The following is a 21,236-nucleotide window of genomic DNA, read 5'->3' on the forward strand; positions in this document are numbered from 1 at the left end:
TAAAAATAGGTTCTATGTTTTGTCAACGCTCTGATTTAGCTTCCGAGTTTCTTCAATAGTGGCATGTTTATTATTTATCTACAGCAGTGGATAACCTTTTTGAAAGAATCTCCCCCTTGAGCCATTGAGGAAGTTATCATCCCCCCCCTCACCTAACATAACCTCTCAATCACAACACAGGGAAATAATTGTTCAATTTATGCAAACACATTTTTTGTCTTCTTTAAAATTGTCATCAGGACATATTGATGCAAATACTTTATTTCAAGTCTTTTTCCCATATCTCAACTGTGTGAAAAATTTTGATGCCACCCATCACTTTACTCCCAAACTTCGTGATACATGTATTTCATTATTATCTTATTTATTCAAGACACTAAAATGCAACGGCCACTGAAAACAAAATTCAATTGCAAGAAAATGAAATGCCCGAAAAAAAGTAACATTTAATGATTTAATTACAAGTGAATTTTAAGACGCAAAAAGAAATATAAAAAGGGCATAAGAACAAACTGCAATGCAGGAACTAAGAATTTCAAGATGAAAACTCTGAAACTAAATTAAGATTCTAGGAAAATATATATTCATGCACACTTTCAGTTGGGAGGGCTTCATTGCTTCATTTAAAAATGTTTTTTCACAAAGAAGACAAAATGGAAGCTGTACGTTGGAAGGAGATGGAATGAATCCCAATTTTAGGTATTCCGTTGAATATTGGCGACACTTCTTCTCGGCCATGTTGAAATGAAAGGCACTAACTGCAAATTAAATTTTCAACTGCATTGGAACAATATAAAACAAACGTGGACGTTGATAAACCTAGTTTCAACAGTTACGTTGACATTACAGCTGACATCACAGGAGACAGCCACTCAGCATGCGATGTTTCAAAAGAAGTGCTCACCCCTCCATCACTGTCCATTCTGGCCAATGGCGCGCCACTGTATAGGTAGAGTGATAGAGGCTGCTGCGCAAAGTGCATGAAGATGAGCGATGGGTATTCACATATGTACGGCGTTCTGTACTGAAGCTAGCTGGAGGAACATTTTAAAACAGTTCAATCCACTAATAGCGAGTGATCTGATGTTTTTGTACAACAGATATACAGCAGTTCACTGTACGAAAAAAGTCTCAAGTGTCCCCAAAACCTCTCACTCCATCGCCCCCATATTGCCCCCCTTCTGTTCCTTCGCCCCCGCATCGCCCCTTTTTGTTCCATCCCCCTCCCTGAAAAACAAAATCACCCCTTGGGGGGCGATATCGCCCAGGTTAAGAACCACTGATCTACAGTATTTGCTAATTTGTACTGTCTTATTCAATGCACTCCTGGTAGTTTTCATAAGGATCACAAGAAAGGAACCTCTAAAATAATAAAAAAATCAAATCAAATTAAAACAATTAAAATTAACATTAATTTTATTATAGTAAAATATTGGATTTTATAATATGCTATATACATTATATTACTATGGTAAATATTTAAAATTACTAAAAGATAATCAGCAAAGACATGATGATAAAGTACTGTTTTTACCAGGGACTGCTGGGCAAGCTATTTTTTAGAACTGGGGAAGCAACAAGAGAATTCCTGCCCCCAGATCTGGTCTTTCTCATCTATCAAAGAATAGGGATCCAAAGCATCCTTTCTGAGCCGCTTGCACATAAAAGATATATTCTGCACAAGAAGACTGTCCAATAGGTAATCTGAATCCAAGCCATACAAGAGTTTATAGGTCATAACCAGCACTTTAAATTGCATTCGTAAGTATAGATGCAGCCAATAGAACATACAATACATATGTAATGTGATGGTTCTCACCCATAACCAGCTTTCTGCATTCTATACCAATTGAAATCTCCATGTCACCTTTAAAGGTAGCCCTAGAAGAAATGTGTTGTTGTTGCCAAACCTGGAAATAATGACTACTGTTACCAAAGTCATCAGATAAACTTGCCTCTATTGCTGGACCATGTGATTTAACACCACCTTGTCTTATTTATGCTGAAGGGACACTATTCATCTCTTATATTAAATAATAAATAACAATCTGAGCCTTATTGCCTTCTTTGATAAAGTGAATAAATTAGTGCATCAGAGAAATACTGTGGCCATAATGTACTTGACTTCAGTAAGACATTTGACATGGCGTATGTCTTGGTAAGATAAAACAATGTGAGATAGACAATACCACCACCAGATGGTTCACAATTGTCTGACCAACTGCACTCAACTTGTAGTCCTGAATGGAACTATATCTACATTGAGAGAAGCACACAGGCAGGAGGGTTGGACTAAATCAAGGAGCTACTAAATCATATGATGAACAGTTGAGGGAGCTAGGTATGTCAAGCCTATTGATGAAAAGGATTAGAGGGGACGTGATAACTGTCTTCCAGCACAGAGAACATGAAATTGACTTATTCTCCAAAGCACCAGAGGGCAGGAAAAGAAGTAATGGGTGGAAGCTTGTTAAAGAGAGATCCAACCTAGAAGTAAGGAGATATTTTCTGACAGTGGGAACAATTAATGGAATAGCTTGCCTCCCAGAGTTGTGGGTGCTCCATCACTGGAGATTAGACTGGACAACAATTTGACTGAGATGGTATAAGGTCTCCTGCCTTGAGCAGAGGATTGGACTAGAAGGCCATGTTCCCTTTCAGTCTTATGATTCTACGTTCTATGTCAGTTAAAATCATGGTTAGAGCAGCTCCTTTTAGGAACATAATATCTCCATTTTAGGACTGGTTAATCCTATACTAATTTTTTTTACCTCAGTCTATTGCCTTAGTGTCAAGGAATTTCTTGGTTACTTACGTAAACTAGTATTGTTATTCTTCCAACCTGAATTCTCATCTTTCAATTTCTGCATCTGTTGTCCTTGCAAATAATTTACCTCTTTTTTATGATGGAGTTTAAGAAATACAATTTAAACAATGATTGGCTAGAAAAATGGAATATAAATCAAGAAGATCCCATTGCCTGGAGTTCAGATTGTGCAACTTGTGAAGGAAAACAAATATGTCAACACCATTTCATTGAGAATTGAAAGTTGTAGGCCTTCTTGGTGATATAATGATTAAGGCCCAGGCCTAGGACTTGGGAGATTCAAGTTTAAGTTTATCAATCACCTGAGAAGTTCACTGGTTAATCAAGCCCAACACACCTGAACCAAATCATGAAAGCATGAAGTACAGATAAGCTATCTTTAATACTAATCTCTGATAAATATAGAATCTTGGAAGCTGTAAGAAGAATTTCCAAGCCTCCTTGATAGACAGTTCATTTAGGTGGAATCTCTTTGAATGATCTCAAATGCTTCTTTCCACATATATTGCCACCTGGACTGAGTTGCTATTTATGAAATAAGCTGCCAACAGATTTGCCTTATATTATTTTAGTGTTTACTCCTACCTCTGTGCATTTCTACACTTCTCCAATATCTTAACTCTCCCAGCTCAATCTACTTTATAGGGAAAATATTGCAGGACATCTTCAGCTCCTAAAGGAAAGGTGGGCAATTACATTTTAGTTTTAACAAATAAAAGAAATGAAGCAGGAACTGAAGGAAAAAATATCAGAGATGAGCTCATCATGTCTGATTATGGTTTCTGGATGCAATGTCAGACTCTAGTAATGGGAGCTTCAATGACATTTGCTTAATTGCTTGCAAATAGATGAGATTTTAAGCAAATAATATAGTGTTTCAAATGTTTCACAATTCAATAATTTAAACATATCAGCCTCAATTAAGCCATAATAACAAAATGTAAGAATGTATACATTCAGGCTACAGTAAATAATTAACAGTACATTTAAATTAAATGATTGCCATCAAGAATGAAAAAATATTTTTGCAAGTAATGAAAATGTTCTTTAACAGACTATGTAAATATTTTGACCTACTTGCAAAAATAAAAAAAAAGGATTACAGCGGTAAACTTCACATCTCTTGTTATCTCTTCTGATGTTTGATAAGCATTATCTTATAGCAATATTCAAATCTAAATTGCTAATATTTCAAAGTAAAAGCAAATGTTATATAAACATAAGATTTATATATTTTGTTCCATCCTTAAATAAAAGGCACAAGGATTCTTTTGAGGAGAGAAAACATAAGTGTTAGGAAACTATATTCTTATGTCATGTACATTTTTTGTGCTGGTCTGTGACCATAATAAAGATTAGATATTGAATGAATGCCATGTACACACTTGAAACTTAACAATAAGAAACTATTAATCATGCTTATCATGCATTATGGAAACCGGTGCTTTATGTTCAATTTGGCCAGTGACAAATCAGGAGGATCTATAAAGAATTATGTAGCATAGCCATTGCAACATGATGCCTGCTAGACACAGTACTCATTGGCTGCATCATTTTTATTTTGGTAGTAACAATTTATTTGGATTTCAACATATTGTATATAATAGAATACAACTCCTGAAGCAAATTAAAGTTTAGTTATTAGCTGAAACAGGACTGATTTCAGGGGGTCTACTCTAAACAACTTTTTGGATCTGAGCTAACGGGCATGAATAAAAACATGCTTCAAAGCCTGGTAAAAACCTATCAGATGCATTTACATTGCATATTGAACATTGATCCTATTTATTTTTGTAAGGCTAAACAGCACTTGGCCAACCTTGGCTAATCCAGAAACATTTAAACAGAAAGCAACCTGACTAATAAATGAGAAACATCAGAAAGCCTAAAATCTATAAACTACAATGACAAAAGCCTTCCTGAAAGAAGGCATTGACAAATCACTTCCAGGCTGGCACCTATGAGAATTCTCACACCATGAAAAATAGACCAAAACTGGCAATTACAAAAACAAGGGACACATGGAAAAAAAAGACCAACCAACTCAAGTGGGGATTAAGCAATAAAACATTAGGGTGGGGAGGGAATATACAGTTCTATTTGAACATTGTTTCTATAAGCAAAAGTAAAAGTTCTTCTCGCACATCTCCGTGCTCATCTCCGTTTCAAAGCCGAAGAGGCTGTCCAAAGACGTCTCTGTGGTCATGTGGCCGGCATGACTAAACGCACGGAACCTATTACCTTCCCACCAAAGGTGGTCTCTATTTTTCTATTTGCATTCTTACGTGCTTTCGAACATTGGCAGAAGCTGGGACAAGTAACGGGAGCTCACTCCGTTATGCGGTGCTCACCATCGAACTGCCGACCTTTCGGATCGACAAGCTCAGCGTCTTAGCCACTGAGCCACCACGTCCCACCGCGTTTCTATATATAAGGCTTATTTTTTTAAATGACAATTGGTAATATTCTTTTGGGTACTGGTTCCATAATTTTCATTTTGCTTAAATTCTTGGGATTTCATGGAACCTTCCTTGAACATAGCAGTTCCAGTGCCGTCTCTTTGGGAGTACTCACATCTGCCCAAGTCACTAGAAGCAGAGCTCAACTCCAGAAGGGTTTTACCTTTAATGCTACCTGAATGCATCCGCTGGGAGGAGTTTATGGTTTGGGTTGCTACCTCAGAATACGAAGCAGGGGAGACACTTAACTGTCCCTTGGCTTTTTTCCAAAGGAAACAAGCCAGCTCTGCTGCACTTGCGCTCCCCTCCTGTCTGTTCTGCTAACCGCCCCCCGCCCCTCACCTCTGCCCTACAACTTGCCACAGCGGCACCAACAGCCGTTCCCGACCTCACGAACTAAATCCAAACGAGGTGGGGGAACGAGAGGACTCCCGCCACTCAGGCTTACACCGAGAGCAGCGTCGCCCTGAAGGACTCCTGCTGTCATAGTCACGCGGAGGCTGTCCGAGGCCACGTGCCGGATCAGCAACAAACGCCCACGTGGTCCCACAGCTGCGCAGAGCGCTTGGCACTGCGCCTGCGCGAGACAGACTGGAAGGCGAAAGGAAGTATTGGAAGGCATCTTTTTTTTAATTAACAATTTGAGCGAAGAAAACGCGATACGGAATAATTGCCTGTTGCCTTTTACTGTGGATTCAGCGTAATTCCCATTAGGAACCAAGTGATAGCGCTACTGCTTTACGCCTAAAGAACGATGCCGTTCTAACCTTTGAACGCAGGAGCATCATGGTGGCATTTCCATTATCTTAACCATTTCATTATGCTAACCATTTTCAAGTGATTAATAGGTGGACGCATACAAGCCACGATACAAGCTATGATGTCTATGAACGCCATAGGGAACGCCAAAAGCCAAACAGTTCCAAATGTGTAAGCCATTAAAACACACGGCCTAGGCGCGCTTAATGTCCTTTTTCTCATTTTATAGCGGCTTCCATGAGTGCCGTGCATTAGTTGTGGTGACGAAATATATAACCAATCATTTCGGCTTAGGAATCAAATGGGTGGGACAATATGCAGTTTAACTTGACCGGCTGTAGTTTTAGCGAATTAGAGAAAAGCCAGGAGAAAAAAAGAAGAAAGGTTCAAGTTTAAAGCAGTATACGTAGTTGGCTTCGCCAATAAGACACCGGATGGTTTACACACCATCCAATTATCATCACAAGCTTAGAGGGCGGAGTTAAGGTTGATAGACACAAACTTTTAACCATTGTATCGTGGGATAGTTAGGCAGTCAGCCAATGGAAAAGAGGGAAAGGCGGGAGAAAGGGGAAGGTCGTATTAAAGACAGCCAGAAAACGAAACCAATGGACTCGAGCGTTATTGCAGGGCTACCAATAGGCGGTTCGGAAGGCGGGCCTCTATGTGTTTGGGTTCGTGCTTCTCCAGGGAGTGAGACGGCGGCGACGAGGAAAGTTTATTTTTTGGAGGCGGTGTTTCCCTCCTCCCCCTGCCATTTGTTTGGATCTTAAGATAAGCGGGTAAAGCGGCTCCTGCAGACGCGCCGAGGAGGAGGCGGCGGTGGGCTTCGCGGCTGCACCGCGGCGAACGGAGAGGCGACGATCGTGGCTTCTTGTGGGTGAGTGGCGACGCAGGCCTCGGGGATGCGGGTCCGTGCTCGGTTTCAGTAGCCCGGGGCGTCTTGAGGTAACGCCGTAGAGCCTTCCCACGGCATCCTCGCCATTCCGCCGGGAACGATCATAAATCCTGAAGGGAAACCCAACGGCTGCCTCGCTTTCACCTCCCCTCCCTTCTATTCAGTCGCCAGTCGTATTTTTCAGCAGGGTTTCTCTCCCCCCCCCCTCATAACAGGAGTGGGGGGTTGCCTTATTTAGCGTCTGTAAGCAGCAAAAAAGCTTCCCTCGATCGGAGCTATTTGGCTACTGCGGGGGGGGGGGAGGTTAGAGGCGTTTCCGCAGCTGCGCCTGCGCACTGACGGCTGATCCGAGGGTATTCGTAGTAGATCGTCGAATACTTAAAGGAACGGTCCCCCCCCCCTCCTCAGCGACACCTTTTTTGCGGGCTGAATTGAGTCTCAATCCCTGGAGGGAAAGTTTCCTCCAGAACTCACGAATGCGATGTCGGTAGCACATTGAATGACTTCCCTGCTTGGAGGAGGAGTGAAAGGAGCGAGAGATTTGCAAAATCGTCGGCGACCTACCGGCTCCTTTTCGGGTCTCGTCCGCTTCTCGGAGCCCAACTTTGCACGTATTTGCTCTCGGTGAAGTCCAGGAGCTGCTTCCGAAGCCAGCCGGACTACCCTGAACGTTGGTGTAAAGTCTTATTTATAGCAGCGTTGGTTGTAGCAGCTCCCGGTGCTTTAAATACAGCGTGAAAAACGATCCTAAAAGATATAAATAAGTGTCATCCCCTGGCTGGCTTTCTGTTTCCTACTTTCCCCCTCTTCCATCAACGGGACTCCCGCTGCCTCTAGTGTCGCTAGTTTTTAGAGCATTACCTTGCTCCGGCTAAGAAATATTGGAACTGAAGGGAGCATGTTTCTCTCAGTTATACTAACAAGACACGGAAGAGCCCAAATGAAAGTCATAAATTCATTTAAATATAACGCTGTAGAGTCACGCTGGATCAACATACAGAGAGGATGGGATGGTAAAAAAAAAGGTGTAACAAACGAGTTCCTTCTGATGGTGTTAAATGTTTACTACCTGCCATGCAAGAAAAGTGCAGCTTTAGGTGCTCCTTTCCCTTTATGATCCATAGAATGGTGCTGCACCTTATCAATGTAATAATCAACTAGTATGAAGGTGTAATTAAGAAATTAGTGGTTGCATTGGCTAGCATTTAAAAAATTAAGGGGAAGATTCACCTCTGGTTGCGTTTGGAAGAACATTTAATATTAGCAAAGTTCCCTGCAAGCCAAAATGCAAACTAGTATTTGTATGCTAGCAAGGATTAAAATTGATGTGAACTTTTAGGGATAATCATCCCTTAATTATTGCTAAATATGGAGTGAAAGATTGTAGAAATAATGCACATTCACTAAATTGGATCCTGCTCTCCTGCGTTGCTTAGATAAGAATTTGTTCTGTAGTTGCATTCATGTTATCTCTTAGAGAAATTGAAAATTGTCTTTTAGTCATATAACAAATAATTTGAACCACTTGGCAGAGAATATCTTTTAAACTATTTCTGGAATGCAAACAATTGTTTTTTAAAAGATGGAAAAGTTTGATTAAAATGAGCAATTTGCTTATGAATCCAAGTAGAAATTAAGAAAGGTTCCCCTTGTTTTTAATTGGTTCACATTGAGGTTGCACAATTTTCCCTATATCAACTTGTTCTGTGCAACACTGCCTATCCAAATCCCATTTTTCTTATTCTTTGTGTGTCTGATTATGTCATGCTGCTTCCGTCTACTGCATGCTTCCCAGCTGTCCCTAGTTGCCCTGATACCATCCCTATTTACCCTTATTCCCAACCAGCAACAAAAGTGTTTTTCTTTTTGTTGGAGGAAAGTGAGATTTTCACCAAAAATTGCTGATCTCCACAGATATCTGTCATTTTACTTTTTCAGCATCTATGTGGCTTTCCTGGATTTGGAGGCATTCTGTGGGGTGACAGGTTTCTGCAAAAAGCTCTTTAATTTGAACTATTATTAAATTACCCAATGATTAAAAACTAAAATGCTCATAAATATCACAATGGATTTCATGTACAAAGGAAACATTAGTTATCCCAGTCCTAAACTTTGTCTTGTAATGTGTAAATTATAAAATGTTTAGAGTAGCCTTCTCTGACTTAGAAAAGCTTATGAATCTGTAGTATAATATATTACAGATATATATATATATATATATATATATATATATATATATATATATATATATATATATATATATATATATATATATATATATATATATATATATTATTTTGAATGTAAAGCAAAGACAAAAATGTGCTATCCAATATTGAATTTATAGTTAAACTTAAATGCTTTTTCGACTTAAACTGATTATATAAAATTTATAGATAATTAAAGCTGCTGTTGATGAGACCATCAGGATTTTAATGCAGGTAAACAATTTAGTTTAGATGATTGATTTATTCAAATTTGTTTTGCAGGAATATACCAAATTATGAAATTAATAGGGTTTTGTTTTTTTTGAAAAAAAATCTTAGTTAAATTCCTGTTATACTAATTAAGAAACATATAGGATACATTTTTTGTTATCTAATATGATTTTGTCAACATATATAAGTACATGCATTTCCTATGCTGTGTTTACATATTCTCAGTTAGTTAGGAAAAGGAAATTTTGCAAATGCTTTTGGATAGATTTTAATTGATAGAATTAATCTCTCTAAGGAAAGTTTTACTGTGGCATTACTAGGATATAAGGATTTTTCCACAGAATTACTGGCTGTGTCTACATGTGGTAGCCTCTCAATTTTTTTAATTCATGCTTGTGTTCCCTTGCTGTGCAAAGGGAGTGTGACTGCATTGGTGGCAAAATAGTTGTCTTTTGATTGATTTGCCAAGGATCTCTCATTCTCTATCCTCCCTTCCTCCCCCCTCATACACATCAAATAGACAGTGGAAATTGTATTGGATTCAAATTAAATGTCAGATTAAATGAATGTGTTTAATTTGAACATTTTACTTGTATTAATAATCCTCCATTTCAAACCAAAGCCACAATTTGGCAGCAATGTTTAAAGATCCTTAATAGCTGCTTTTGGAGGGCTTTCTCTGGTTTTTGAATTGACACCTGTGCAGTAGTAAGCTATTGCAATTATATGATGTGTTTTACATTAAACAGTATATTGTAGACATGAAAGTACATACGATTAAATATCACGCTTGTTAAATCATGGTGCCCTCTAGTACAGCTGTGTTTTAACAGTAATGTTAACTATACAACAGTCTATACAACAGGCCTCAGCAAGGTGGGCAGCATAGAAATTAATAATAAAAGGTGTATCTGATTGAAAGAGTGGTCTAAGAAGGTTATTTCTGTATTCTGATTTCTGCTGTAATTGCTGAAATGGATCAGCTTTTTCTTTTATTTGTGGCTGATACTTAATTACTGATTGATTAGATTTTGATTTTGTTTAGATTAGGTTCTGCCCAACTTCAAACAGACTATGAGCAACTCGTAATATAAAGCATACTTCCTAGATGGCAATACTTGATCAAGGGTACTCTGAGCATGTCTTCTTCCACTACATTTTTTTTTAAGCATATGGTACATGTTAGCCAGGGATCACTAAGGTAGTTGGCTGCCTCTGAAAGGAATTTTTGGGGCGGTGTTATCTCTACTCGCAGGATTCCTGAATGCCGGCAGGCAATCGGGGTGGCTCATTTTTTGCCTCTACACAGTTTGTTTGCTCACCGGAATCGAGCCGCCGACCTCTGCAGTGCGCAGGCCAGCATCTTACCATGTGAGCCACTGTGGCCCCTCTTCCACTACATGTTAACCAGAGACAAACTATGAAAATAGGCAGTCCCTCACATCACCTGGCTATATGATATGTAGGACTTTATAGTCTAGCACCTGGAGTATACTGGTAGTCTTTACTAGCTCGCAAAGTGGAGATGTTTCATGAACATACCCATCAGTTCCTGAGCCATTGTATTCTAGACTAGCTGAGACTCCGAATGGTTTTCAGGGCTACCTTGAATAGTTCTAATCTTTGGAACAGGAAGTTCAATTTAATCCTTATTAATGGCATTTTGCCAACTGCCATTCATAGTTAATATCATGGCTTGCTACTTGGCACCTTTACATTGTTTTGCTTATTCTTTCTTTTCTACTATGGGATATAGGTTCTCCAATATATGGAGCCGACTGCTTTTAATAGCCATTCTACCAGACTCTTTATTATTGTACAAGATAGCCCTCAACCTACGACCAGATGTTTCAAGATTATTCAAAGTTACCAGTGACTTAAAAAATGTTAGATATGACTTGCCTCAAAGTTATGACTGCTGTACTACCCAAGCAGTTACATCCAGGCCTTCCGCACAGCCCTCAAGATCTGGCTATCCCGTCAGGCCTGGGGATAAGACTTTACTCTCGCCCCTCCCGAATGTTGAATGAATGTTGTGTTTTTACTGCTAATTATTTGTTACTCACATTTTATTTTGTGTTTTGTCCTGCACTCCCCTCCCCTATTATTGTAAGCCGCCCTGAGTCCCCTCAGGGAAAAGGGCGGCCTATAAATGTTTAATAAAACTAATAAAACTAAAAACTAAACTAAATTGCATTTCAGGCACTTGGCAACTTGTTTGAATTCACAATCGGTTGCAGTGCACAGCAGTTACGTGGTTGCTTTTTGCACGATTTGTGTCATTTTCTGGAGAAAAAATGCCACTGGATAAGCTGGATTCGCACATACAGTCACATGATTCACTTAATTACCATCCTGACTCAATAACGGTTGTAAAAACAGTTGTAAAATTAAGTCCAATCAAATGGCGACTTGACTTGTGACCACAATGCCTTATGACCAAATGTCTAGGCTCAATTACGGTTATAAGTCAAGGATTATCTGTATGGCAATTTATAAAATAGTAACATAGTGCATAAATGTCTATGCTTATTTTTCCAAATCAACAATTGTGTTACTGTTACCTTTGAGATAAATGTATAGTATTTATCAAAGTAAAAGTAATATGTTGCTTTGTTATTTCTAAGGCTTTTTTAGAGTTGAAGTGACATTATTAATGGTGAAGTGTCATTATAATATAGTAATTGTTCCCTTGTTATGAACAATGGAAAAATGCTGGTTTCTTTTTGTTTTTCTTCCTACAGTAATTTGACTTTTGCACTGAATGTAGCCAGGACAGGTCCTAGTGGGCTTCAATAGCCCTAAGAAGCTGTCAAGGTAAATTATATAGAAATATATAACTACATAAACTTGTACATATGGAAAATATGTAGGCAACATTGATTTTTGTGTCATTCCAAATTTGATCTTTTCCTTTTCCTGAATATATTGATTATAATTTAAAAGAATTCCACAGCAAAGTTGTTTGTCAGTATAAAAATACTATTCCTTTAAAATTTGGCTATACTGAGTGAATAAAAAGGTTTTACTTAAGACAGATCTCCAGATCAGTATTAGCATACTAAAATGGCACAATAATTCTCCTAGTTATTTTGCTCAACAGCTGAAATGGTATAGTTAAAGTATGGCACAGTATTAACATATCTGGCATTAGAGAATCAGGTCCTCCTTTTTCTCAAGTAGTTCTTTTGCAACTTAAATATTTCCATATATTACAGAATTTAATTTTTTCCAATTCTATCCAACACAATAAAAGATAGTGGGGGGGGGACCAAAATCTAGGTTGGATATGCCTTTTTAGAGCGGTATGATTTCGTGCTGTTACTCTATCTTATAAATTACCCCAAATCTGTTACCATATTATGCAGGTATTCCATATAGATTATCCAATGATAGCAATAGCATATAGTTTTTATAGGATTCATGAGTTAAATTAGACATAATGGTGCTTTGGAGATAATATTGCTTATAATATGAAGGAAAGAGAAAAAGATGGGATATACCTTCTTTATTTTGCTATGTTACATTTTCCTCTGCCTTGTTAAGGTCATTATGGTTGTTCAATTTGGCTTCCTTGGCCAACTTTTTTTTGTAAGAATACAGATTTAAAAATCATAGTGATGATTTATTAAATTTATAGTCTGCCTAGCTCCCAGGAACTCTGGGCCATTTACAGTTGTAAACATTTAAGAACAAAAAATACACACACAAAAACAAAAATATATTAAGGTGTATATTATGTCTGTTCACTAATCCATAGTGGAAGATCTGGATGTACTTCATTAGGAATAAAGTAAACGTGAATAAGCTAGATGTGTGTAGAAGGTCTTGAATAAAGGGACAGGATGTTTCTTGAATTTTATAATTTAACGTTCAGTACCTTTCAAGTCTCTTGGGTCTGATAACTTCATTTTTATCTCTAGAAATAGAGTTCAAAGTCCATAATCTATATGACAGAAATTAAAGTTTCCTACAAATTAGTTAAATTAATGACTAAATAAAATAGGTTCATGATTATTGTGACAGATTTGGTAAGGAATTAATTTAATTAGAATATTTATAGTCTCCACCCCATTTCCAAATGTCTTGATAATATTTATGTATATGTGCATATTAACACTTTCCCCCTCTGAATGGTCTTTTATTTTGCTGTAAAGTGCTGGTATACACTGATTGTCCAACATATGAAAAGCCACATGTTGTGTGAATTTTTAATGGCATTTATGTCTTATAACATGCAGTACAACTCATAAATATATAATTTATTTTTTAATGTATTTTCCTTCCTTTCTTTTTCTTTGGCAGAATTTCATATTTCAGCAGAATTTTGCACATATTCTGTTCCCATGCAAACCGATGAGGGAGAAATTTTGGAAGAAGGCAGTTCCAAGGTCAGTAAAATAGTAGAATGAGCTTGTGGCAACTTCATTATTTACTGTTTTTATATGAATTTGATTTCCAAATTGCAACTTGTTTCCAAATCATATTCCATGCACTGATGCAGATGAAATTTATACAATTGAATCTAACCTAGACTAGCCCAGTTATAGAAGAAGTTAGTATCCCATAATATTCTGATTAAATAATTAGTTATATGTGGACTGGGTTATATGCTTGTACATAACTGACAAATGAACCATCTATCCTCTCTTGCAGTCAATTTTCTCATCTTTAGATGCCAGCAATACATGAATTAAACAGTCATTTGCCTGACAGGTTTTCAGCCCTAGTACTACAAAATAAATGTTACTAAAAATAATCTTGCACTGGAATAGTAAAGTCTGGTTTCAGGAGATTACATATATTCCTTATTTTTGCCTGTATTATCCCTCTCCTCATGTAGTGGATGTTGAAAACTGAAACACAGAGGGAGTATGTCTAGAGAAGCTCTGTTGTTGAAAAAAACTTTTCTTAAAACATTGTTCCTTCTGGTGTTTATGATTAAGACAGTCAACTTTCTGGTAAGCAATATATATGTCGGGAGGCAATTAGTTTAGATGCAGTAAGTCCTGAGCAGGAACTCAGTTTTAAATTCACTCAGGATTGTTATATCTTCTGTTATAGGATATTTGAAAAGGCAAAAGATTACACAGATCATTGGAAAGGAGGACAGATGGGAGGAAAAGAGGATGCATAAACTTTAATGTTGACTGACAAGGGAAAGAAAGAAGCATATAATTTACAAGGACGCAATACACAATTGTCTGACTTGTGATTTTTTAAAAAAATATTTCAATTATTTTTAAAAATAAGATTTTAAAAGTTGGGCAATATTTGACTTTAAGGCTGTGTAAGGTTGTCAGTGATTCCTCATCACACTGGACCAACATGGGGCTTCATCCAGATATTCTTCAGTATTCTTCATTGTTTGGACAAAGTGATGGAAAAAACATACATCATTTTTTCAATTTACACATGAATTTCAAAATGATATGGGATAGATCAAACTCTAGAAAAGATACAGTTCAAAATGCTCTTGCTTGCAGGAATAGCTTGAAAATAATGAAATTGTATAAGATAAATTGACATTAGTCATTGGGGGGGGATCTAATGTCTAGATAAAAAATAGGGCATATCTGACTCAAAGAGTTATGGGGAAAAGATCTTAGAATTATGGTTGATCACAAGCTGTATTGTGATGTTGCTGTTAAAAATGCAAATTTAGTTTTAGAACACATTAACAGAAATATATGTTCCAAATACAAAAAAGCAATTCTTCCACTCTGTTTTCATTGATAATACCTGCTTTGACTATTCAGATAGCATAATATGAAAAATAAAAAGGGTAAACTGGAATAGAAGCAAAAAAAGGACAATAGGGAACTAGAAATTAAGTCTTGGGAAGAAAGACAAAAGAAATTAGGAATGTTCAATTTTAGGAATAACGTGAGGGATGTACTTATCAAGTATCTGAAATTGTGTTTTGATAATGAATAACTACTTTAAGGTGTTGCAGAAAAGTGCTGTGTTGAGATTCCAAACTTCGTTTTAGAGATTGAATAAAAAGGATTGCACAGTTCTTTATGGCATTAAGATTGCCTTATCTTAAAGTATAGAATGTTATATTTATGTACTCAATTGTTTATGGTCAATTGCTAATTTAAAGTATTTTATATTTCAGAACATTAATCCAATTGGGTTGATATTGTCTACTTGCATTAGCACAACATTGAAGTGAGATATTTTCCCATACAGGTAGTCCTCAGCTTACGATCACATTTGATCCCAAAATTTCTGTTGCTAAGCAACACAGTTATGAGTGAATTTATCCAATTTTTTCAGTACCATTATACCTTCAAACAGTCACTAAACAAATGGTTGTAAGTCAGAGGTGGGTTTTAAAACATTTTTAGAACCTATTCTGTAGGTGTGGCCTGTTTTGTGGGAGTGGCTTGGTGATCATGTGACCATGTGGGAGTGGATTGGCGGTCATGTGACCAGGTGGGCGTGGCCAAGTTTGAAAAATGTGGTGAAACTCACTTAACAATGCTCTTGCTTAGCAACCAAAATTTTGGGTTCAATTGTGATCATAAGTTCTCTCCCCCCCTCTCTCTCCCTCCCTTCCTTCTTTCTTGTGTGTTTATCCCCCACTTATTTTCTTTCTTTCCCTTCCTTCTTTCTTGTCTCTTTAACTTTCTTTCTCGTTATTTCTCTCTCATTCACACGCACACACACACACCATTTCCCTCATGTCTGCCACTGACAGCTCTCAAAGAGAAGGAAGGACTCCTGCCTTCGGAAGGGTTGGACTAGTTTACCTCCATGCTCCCTTGCATTCCTCTATGTTCTCTGTCCCATTTAGTCACAAACAGCCCCATTCACTTTAAAGTTTGTCGCAAACTCCACTCACTCTGCGCGCGCCCTGGTCCCACCCAAGGAAGCGAGCTGTGGGGCGTGGGAAAGGGGAGTCTGGCTCCACGTCTTTCTATCTTCTTCCCCGCCTCAGTTCTGCAGGCGGGAGGGTCTGCTGCAGAGGTGGCGTAGCAGTGGCGGCATTGGAGTCGGGTCACTGCCCACTACCCACAGTGAGCCCAGGAGCTGTAGCCGCCGCTAGCCATCCCACACGGCCATCACTTGCTCCCCCCTCAGGCCATTGGCCGGGCATGCAGAGGGGGCATGGCAACAGCGGGGGCAGCGCTTTGGTGGGCGAAGAAGAGCCGAGCTGAGGGGGGGAAAGTTCTGCCGGGCGGGGCAGCGGGGTGGGTCGCTCCATGGCGGGAGCCTTTTATTATTATTTTCTCTTCCCCTCATGAGAGTCGCGCCGAGAGCGGCGGTGGCAGGAGCAGCAACAGCTTGGCGTGCACTCCCGATCCGACCTGCCTGAAAAACAGGAGGGGATTTTGGCTGTTTAAAAAGCCCCATGTGGAATTCCTCTCCTGTTGCTTCTTTTGCTGTTTGAACAGCCACGCGGTATGTGCTGCCTTGTCTTTCACAGCCCCCTCGTTTTCAATTGGGGCAGGGATCCATGGAGAGGGACAGAAAATATGGATTTCTTCTCCCACCCCAATTGGAAACGAGGCGGCCGTCAAAACAAGGGAGTGCACCCCGCGTGGCTTATTCAAACAGAAGAATTAACAGGAGGGGAGCTTGGCTGTTTAAAAAGCCCCGCGTGGAATTCCTCTCCTGTTCATTCTTTTGCTGCTTAAATAACCACGTGGGGTGCACTGCCTTGCCTTTCACAACCCCCTTGTTTCCAATTGGGGGGGATCCATGAAGAGAGACAGAAAAGATGGATTTCTCCCCCCCCCCAATGGAAACGAGGCAACTGTCAAAGCAAGGGAGCGGCCCCGCGTGGCATGTTCAAACGAAGAGGGCTGCTTCATGGCACCCCAGCTGCAGACTCCTCAGTGCGCAGCCCAGTTCCCAGCGCTGCCGGCATCCCGTGCCTGTCCTTGGCAGCGCGGTCCATTCCCCTAAGCACAGGAGGAGGCGGGGACCTGGGCAGAGGAAGGGGGAAACCCTAGTTTGGGCCCTTCTGCCCCTCGTGCCATGCTTTGCAGCCGCCAGAGCCCTGCGCGGATCTCTTTGGGGTGCTATTGGACAACATAGTTCTGGGGTGGAGGGATTCCCAGAACAAGTCCTCGAACCCGTAGCTCCAGCAGTAGCAGCGCCACTTCTTGCAGCAGCACATCACCCTGATCAACCTGCGTTATGGCACCCTGTGCAGCCCTCTCTGCATGGAGTCAAGTTGGTGGCAGGCAGCCCTCGCTAGGGTTTCCCCCTTCCTCCGCCCAGCTCTCCACCTCCTCCTTTGCTTAGGCTCTCCGCTGGGTTTGGGGGCTTCTGCCCCTCATGCCATGCTTTGCAAGCATGGTGAGGTGTGGAGAGAGAGAGAGATCGAGCAGTGAGCGAGGAGGGAGCATTCCGGTACTGGCGTACTGGTGCGAACCGGGAGAAATCCACCCCTGTTGTAAGTCGAGGACTACCTGTAACAATTTTCTAAATAGAAAGCATTGATCTTTCATTAAAATATTCCTTCCTATAGTCCACCAACTGGAGTAAATTGTATGTCAGATACTAAAGATCAAATTTATACCTAAGCCACAATAGATAGACCTTGTGTTATAACTGTTCATTTCACAATGGTTCAAAGTTATGAAAACCTCAGAAAAGTGATTTATGATCCATCATCGAAGTTACAACTGCAGCAACACACAATCACAATTTGGGTGCTTGACAGTTGCAGTGTCTTGTGGTCCTATGATCACAATTTGTGACCTTTCCAGCTGAAAAGCAAAATCAAAGCTGGATTTGCTTAACAATCTTGTGATTTACTTAAGAAGCACAATAAAATGGTTGTAACATAGGGCCCAGTCATGTGATGACTTGATTGCATTCCTTGGCAACCAAAATTCTGGTCCCAATTGTGATCATAAGCTGAGGACTAGCTATACAGTTGATCTCAAAATGATACAAAATAGCCTTAATGGCAAAGGAAAACACCTTTTGTAGAGTCTGAAAAACTAACCATAGGTATATTTGTCTCAAGGTTCAGAACCTATTTCTTTCTCCTGCCATTTTGTCATAGCAAATTATTTGCAGCTCTTTTTTCAAATTGTCATATAACAGTTTTCTGTTTCCCAAACTCCTTGCTTCTTGACTTGTCCAGCCATCCCACTAAAGGAGTTGAAAGAAGACATGTACATCAGTACATCAAAATCTTTGCAAGTCTTTGGATATCTAAAAATTGATTTGTGTACTGTATTGCTAAGATATAGTTTCCTGTAATGATTAAAGTGTCAGGCTAGAAACTGGGAGACCATGAGTTCTAATTATACCTTAGGCACAAAACCAGCTGTCATTGGGCTATTTGTTTTCTCTCAGACTCTTGGAAGAAGGCAACAACATACCACTTCCAAAAATGTTGCTAAGAAACATTGGGGGGAGTTGTCCAGGAAGTTCCCAGAAGTCAACATTGATTAGAAGATTCAATTCTCCCCCCTCCCCCATCTCCTAATTGGAGAGTATTACTAGCAACTGTCTGTTAAATAATTGCTATACGCTACACTATATGGGTTGCCATGCTTTGAAGTTCTTGGCAATTAACTGAATATCATTGGAATTAATTTGGTTAACTAAAGTCAGGCTTAAGCTATTAAGATGAATAAGGTAAGCACTTGGCAGACAGAGTAGTGTTATCTACTCTTTCATAAATCTTAGAACACTTCCACATATCTAAAGCCCTGCTGGCATAGTCAGAGTAAGGGAGGAATGATGACAACTAATTTAAAACAAGGCTAAGCAAACTTAAAGTGGAATAAAAGTATTTGAAATAAATGTCATTTCTCCCTGACATTATCATTTTTTGTGAGGACTGCATTTTGCAGATCCAAAACTTATCTGTTCTGTCTTTTGCAATTGGAGAGCCAATTCAGTGCAGTGGTTAAACTGCTGACCTCTAGAAACCAGGGACCCTTGAGTTCTAAGCACGAAAGCCATCTTGTTGGGCCAGCCTCTTTCTCCCAACCCAGCCTATCTCACAGGGCTGTTGTTGGGGGCAAAATAAGATTCATGTATATTAGGTATGATTGTTGCCTTAAGTTTACCATAGATAGATAGTTGGGGATTAAAACTATAACAGTAATAACAATAACTCTAATGTTGGGGAAGTTACTTTTGCAGCTTTCCTTCCGCCCTGAACCACTGATGAGACTGACCAGAAATGTATCATTCATCTTGTCTACTTACTGATTGTAGAATTGCAGCAGCTTAAAAGTATAGAAATACTTTTCAAACTATTTTAGACATTCTTCTGGTTTAGAAAATTATATATACATATATATACATACACACACACACACACATATTGTGTTATATTTGTGCTGATAAATAAAGGGACACTAGTATAGATCTATTTCAAGCTATTTAGCTCTCATCAGCTAGCCATACCCTTACTGGGTGGGAATCGAGCCTGTGCTGTATTGCCTCTAAGGCAGATGTGTTAATGGGGGTTGTAAAATCTAAATAGATATAGATATATAGATAGATATAGATAGATATATCTTGACATTCTAGAATTTATTTTCAAACTAGCCAGTTTAGTTTTAGAGCTTAATTTCCTCTTGATAATCTGGAATGAATTTATTTATCTATATCTCTCATCTATAGTGCAAATATTATTTGTTTCAGTTAGCCTGGAAAAATAAAAGCAAACTAATTTGCATTGCCTAAATGCCATATTATAGCAGGAAGAGAAAAATAAAGTTCAAAATCTATTTTACCAATCAGTTCATTATATTCTTTAAAAATCTGTACAGAATAACTTGCTTTCTACATACTGCATATCATCCTTTCTCCAATCTATGAAATGTTGCCCTTCATTGCATATTTTTAATATTTTTGAAATATATTAATGGCTTAAAAACAATACTATTTATGTTTGTTGTTGATTTTGGATTATTTTGCTTTAAAAATCTAATACTTATACAAAGAACATTGTGTTAATTTTGTTTAAGGACTTTTCCCCATTTCCAGTAAAACTGGTATAAAAAATTATCTTCCCTCATCCCTACAACTCCTACAATGCCTCATGTTGGGGTTGACCATTTGTATCTCAGATAAAGAAGGGTCTGAAATCATAGTAAAAAAATATCCTCGAAGAAGGCAATAGAATGAATCGCTGAGAAAAGTACTGAAAGGTATCTATGCAAGTTAACAGGAATCCAACTCAACTGGCGAGAAACCAATAACATTTCCAGTTTGGAAGTCCAGATAGTGCAAGTTTTATATTTGATCTCAAAATAGATCAATGTATAATATAAAAATATTTAATAAACAACATTTAGATTCACATTTCATGATATTTAAGGCTAGAAAACCTGGAGAGGAATATTGGTTGGACACTGGATACTTGTATATGACTGTTTACATTTCACTACATATTGCTGTTCTTGACTGTAATAGATAGAGTTAAAAATTCTGAAGGTATAGTTAATTGATCAGAGTTCATTATATTAGCTGAGTACAGTAAAGACTTCGAGTCATATAACTCATACAATCAAATTGCAAAGGTGAACTGCTTTTTCATTCTCATAAGGTCTTATTAAGGACTAATATACACAAATCTATTCTTTTTATTTCAAAAATAAAATACTATCGTGTTTTGAAATGTAGACATGAATAGATCATTTCTTAACTTGTGATAGGAAAGTCTTGGACATTTATACTAAAGAACAACACAAAGTATTTCCTGAAATGGGGGGTGGGAAGATAACTAGCAGGGTCATTGAAGCATTTAATTAGCTTTTTAGTATAGGTTTTTTAAAATCGTATTGACTAATCAAATTGCAGAGGCTTAATTTTTTGCTTCAGTTATACTTGATCTTATACATATCAAATATCATCATTGTATAGTT

At 38.5% G+C, this 21,236-nt stretch overlaps 1 protein-coding gene across 5 annotated transcripts in view; it reads left to right on the forward strand.

Annotated features, from left to right (window-relative positions):
- The first annotated feature begins 6,696 nt into the window (after positions 1 to 6,696).
- TNRC6B (trinucleotide repeat containing adaptor 6B) overlaps positions 6,697 to 21,236 on the forward strand; it is a 132,925-nt gene continuing 118,385 nt past the window's right edge. For 2 of the 5 annotated variants that reach the window (XR_015697723.1, XM_014061314.2), the window contains exons 1-3: positions 6,697 to 6,925; positions 12,126 to 12,198; positions 13,687 to 13,772. Coding sequence is in view for 4 of the 5 variants with exons in the window: in XM_014061314.2 (XP_013916789.2) it covers positions 13,728 to 13,772 (45 nt within the window). In the remaining variant the exon portion in view is untranslated. The remainder of the gene's footprint in view (positions 6,926 to 12,125; positions 12,199 to 13,686; positions 13,773 to 21,236) is intronic. The other 3 variants (XM_014061310.2, XM_014061311.2, XM_014061313.2) reach the window with 2 other exon arrangements.

Source organism: Thamnophis sirtalis, unplaced genomic scaffold (genome assembly GCF_051295495.1).
Source record: "Thamnophis sirtalis isolate CommonGarterSnake01/CBP01778 unplaced genomic scaffold, rThaSir2_p1.2 scaffold_9, whole genome shotgun sequence".
NCBI classification, from domain to species: Eukaryota; Metazoa; Chordata; class Lepidosauria; order Squamata; family Natricidae; genus Thamnophis; species Thamnophis sirtalis.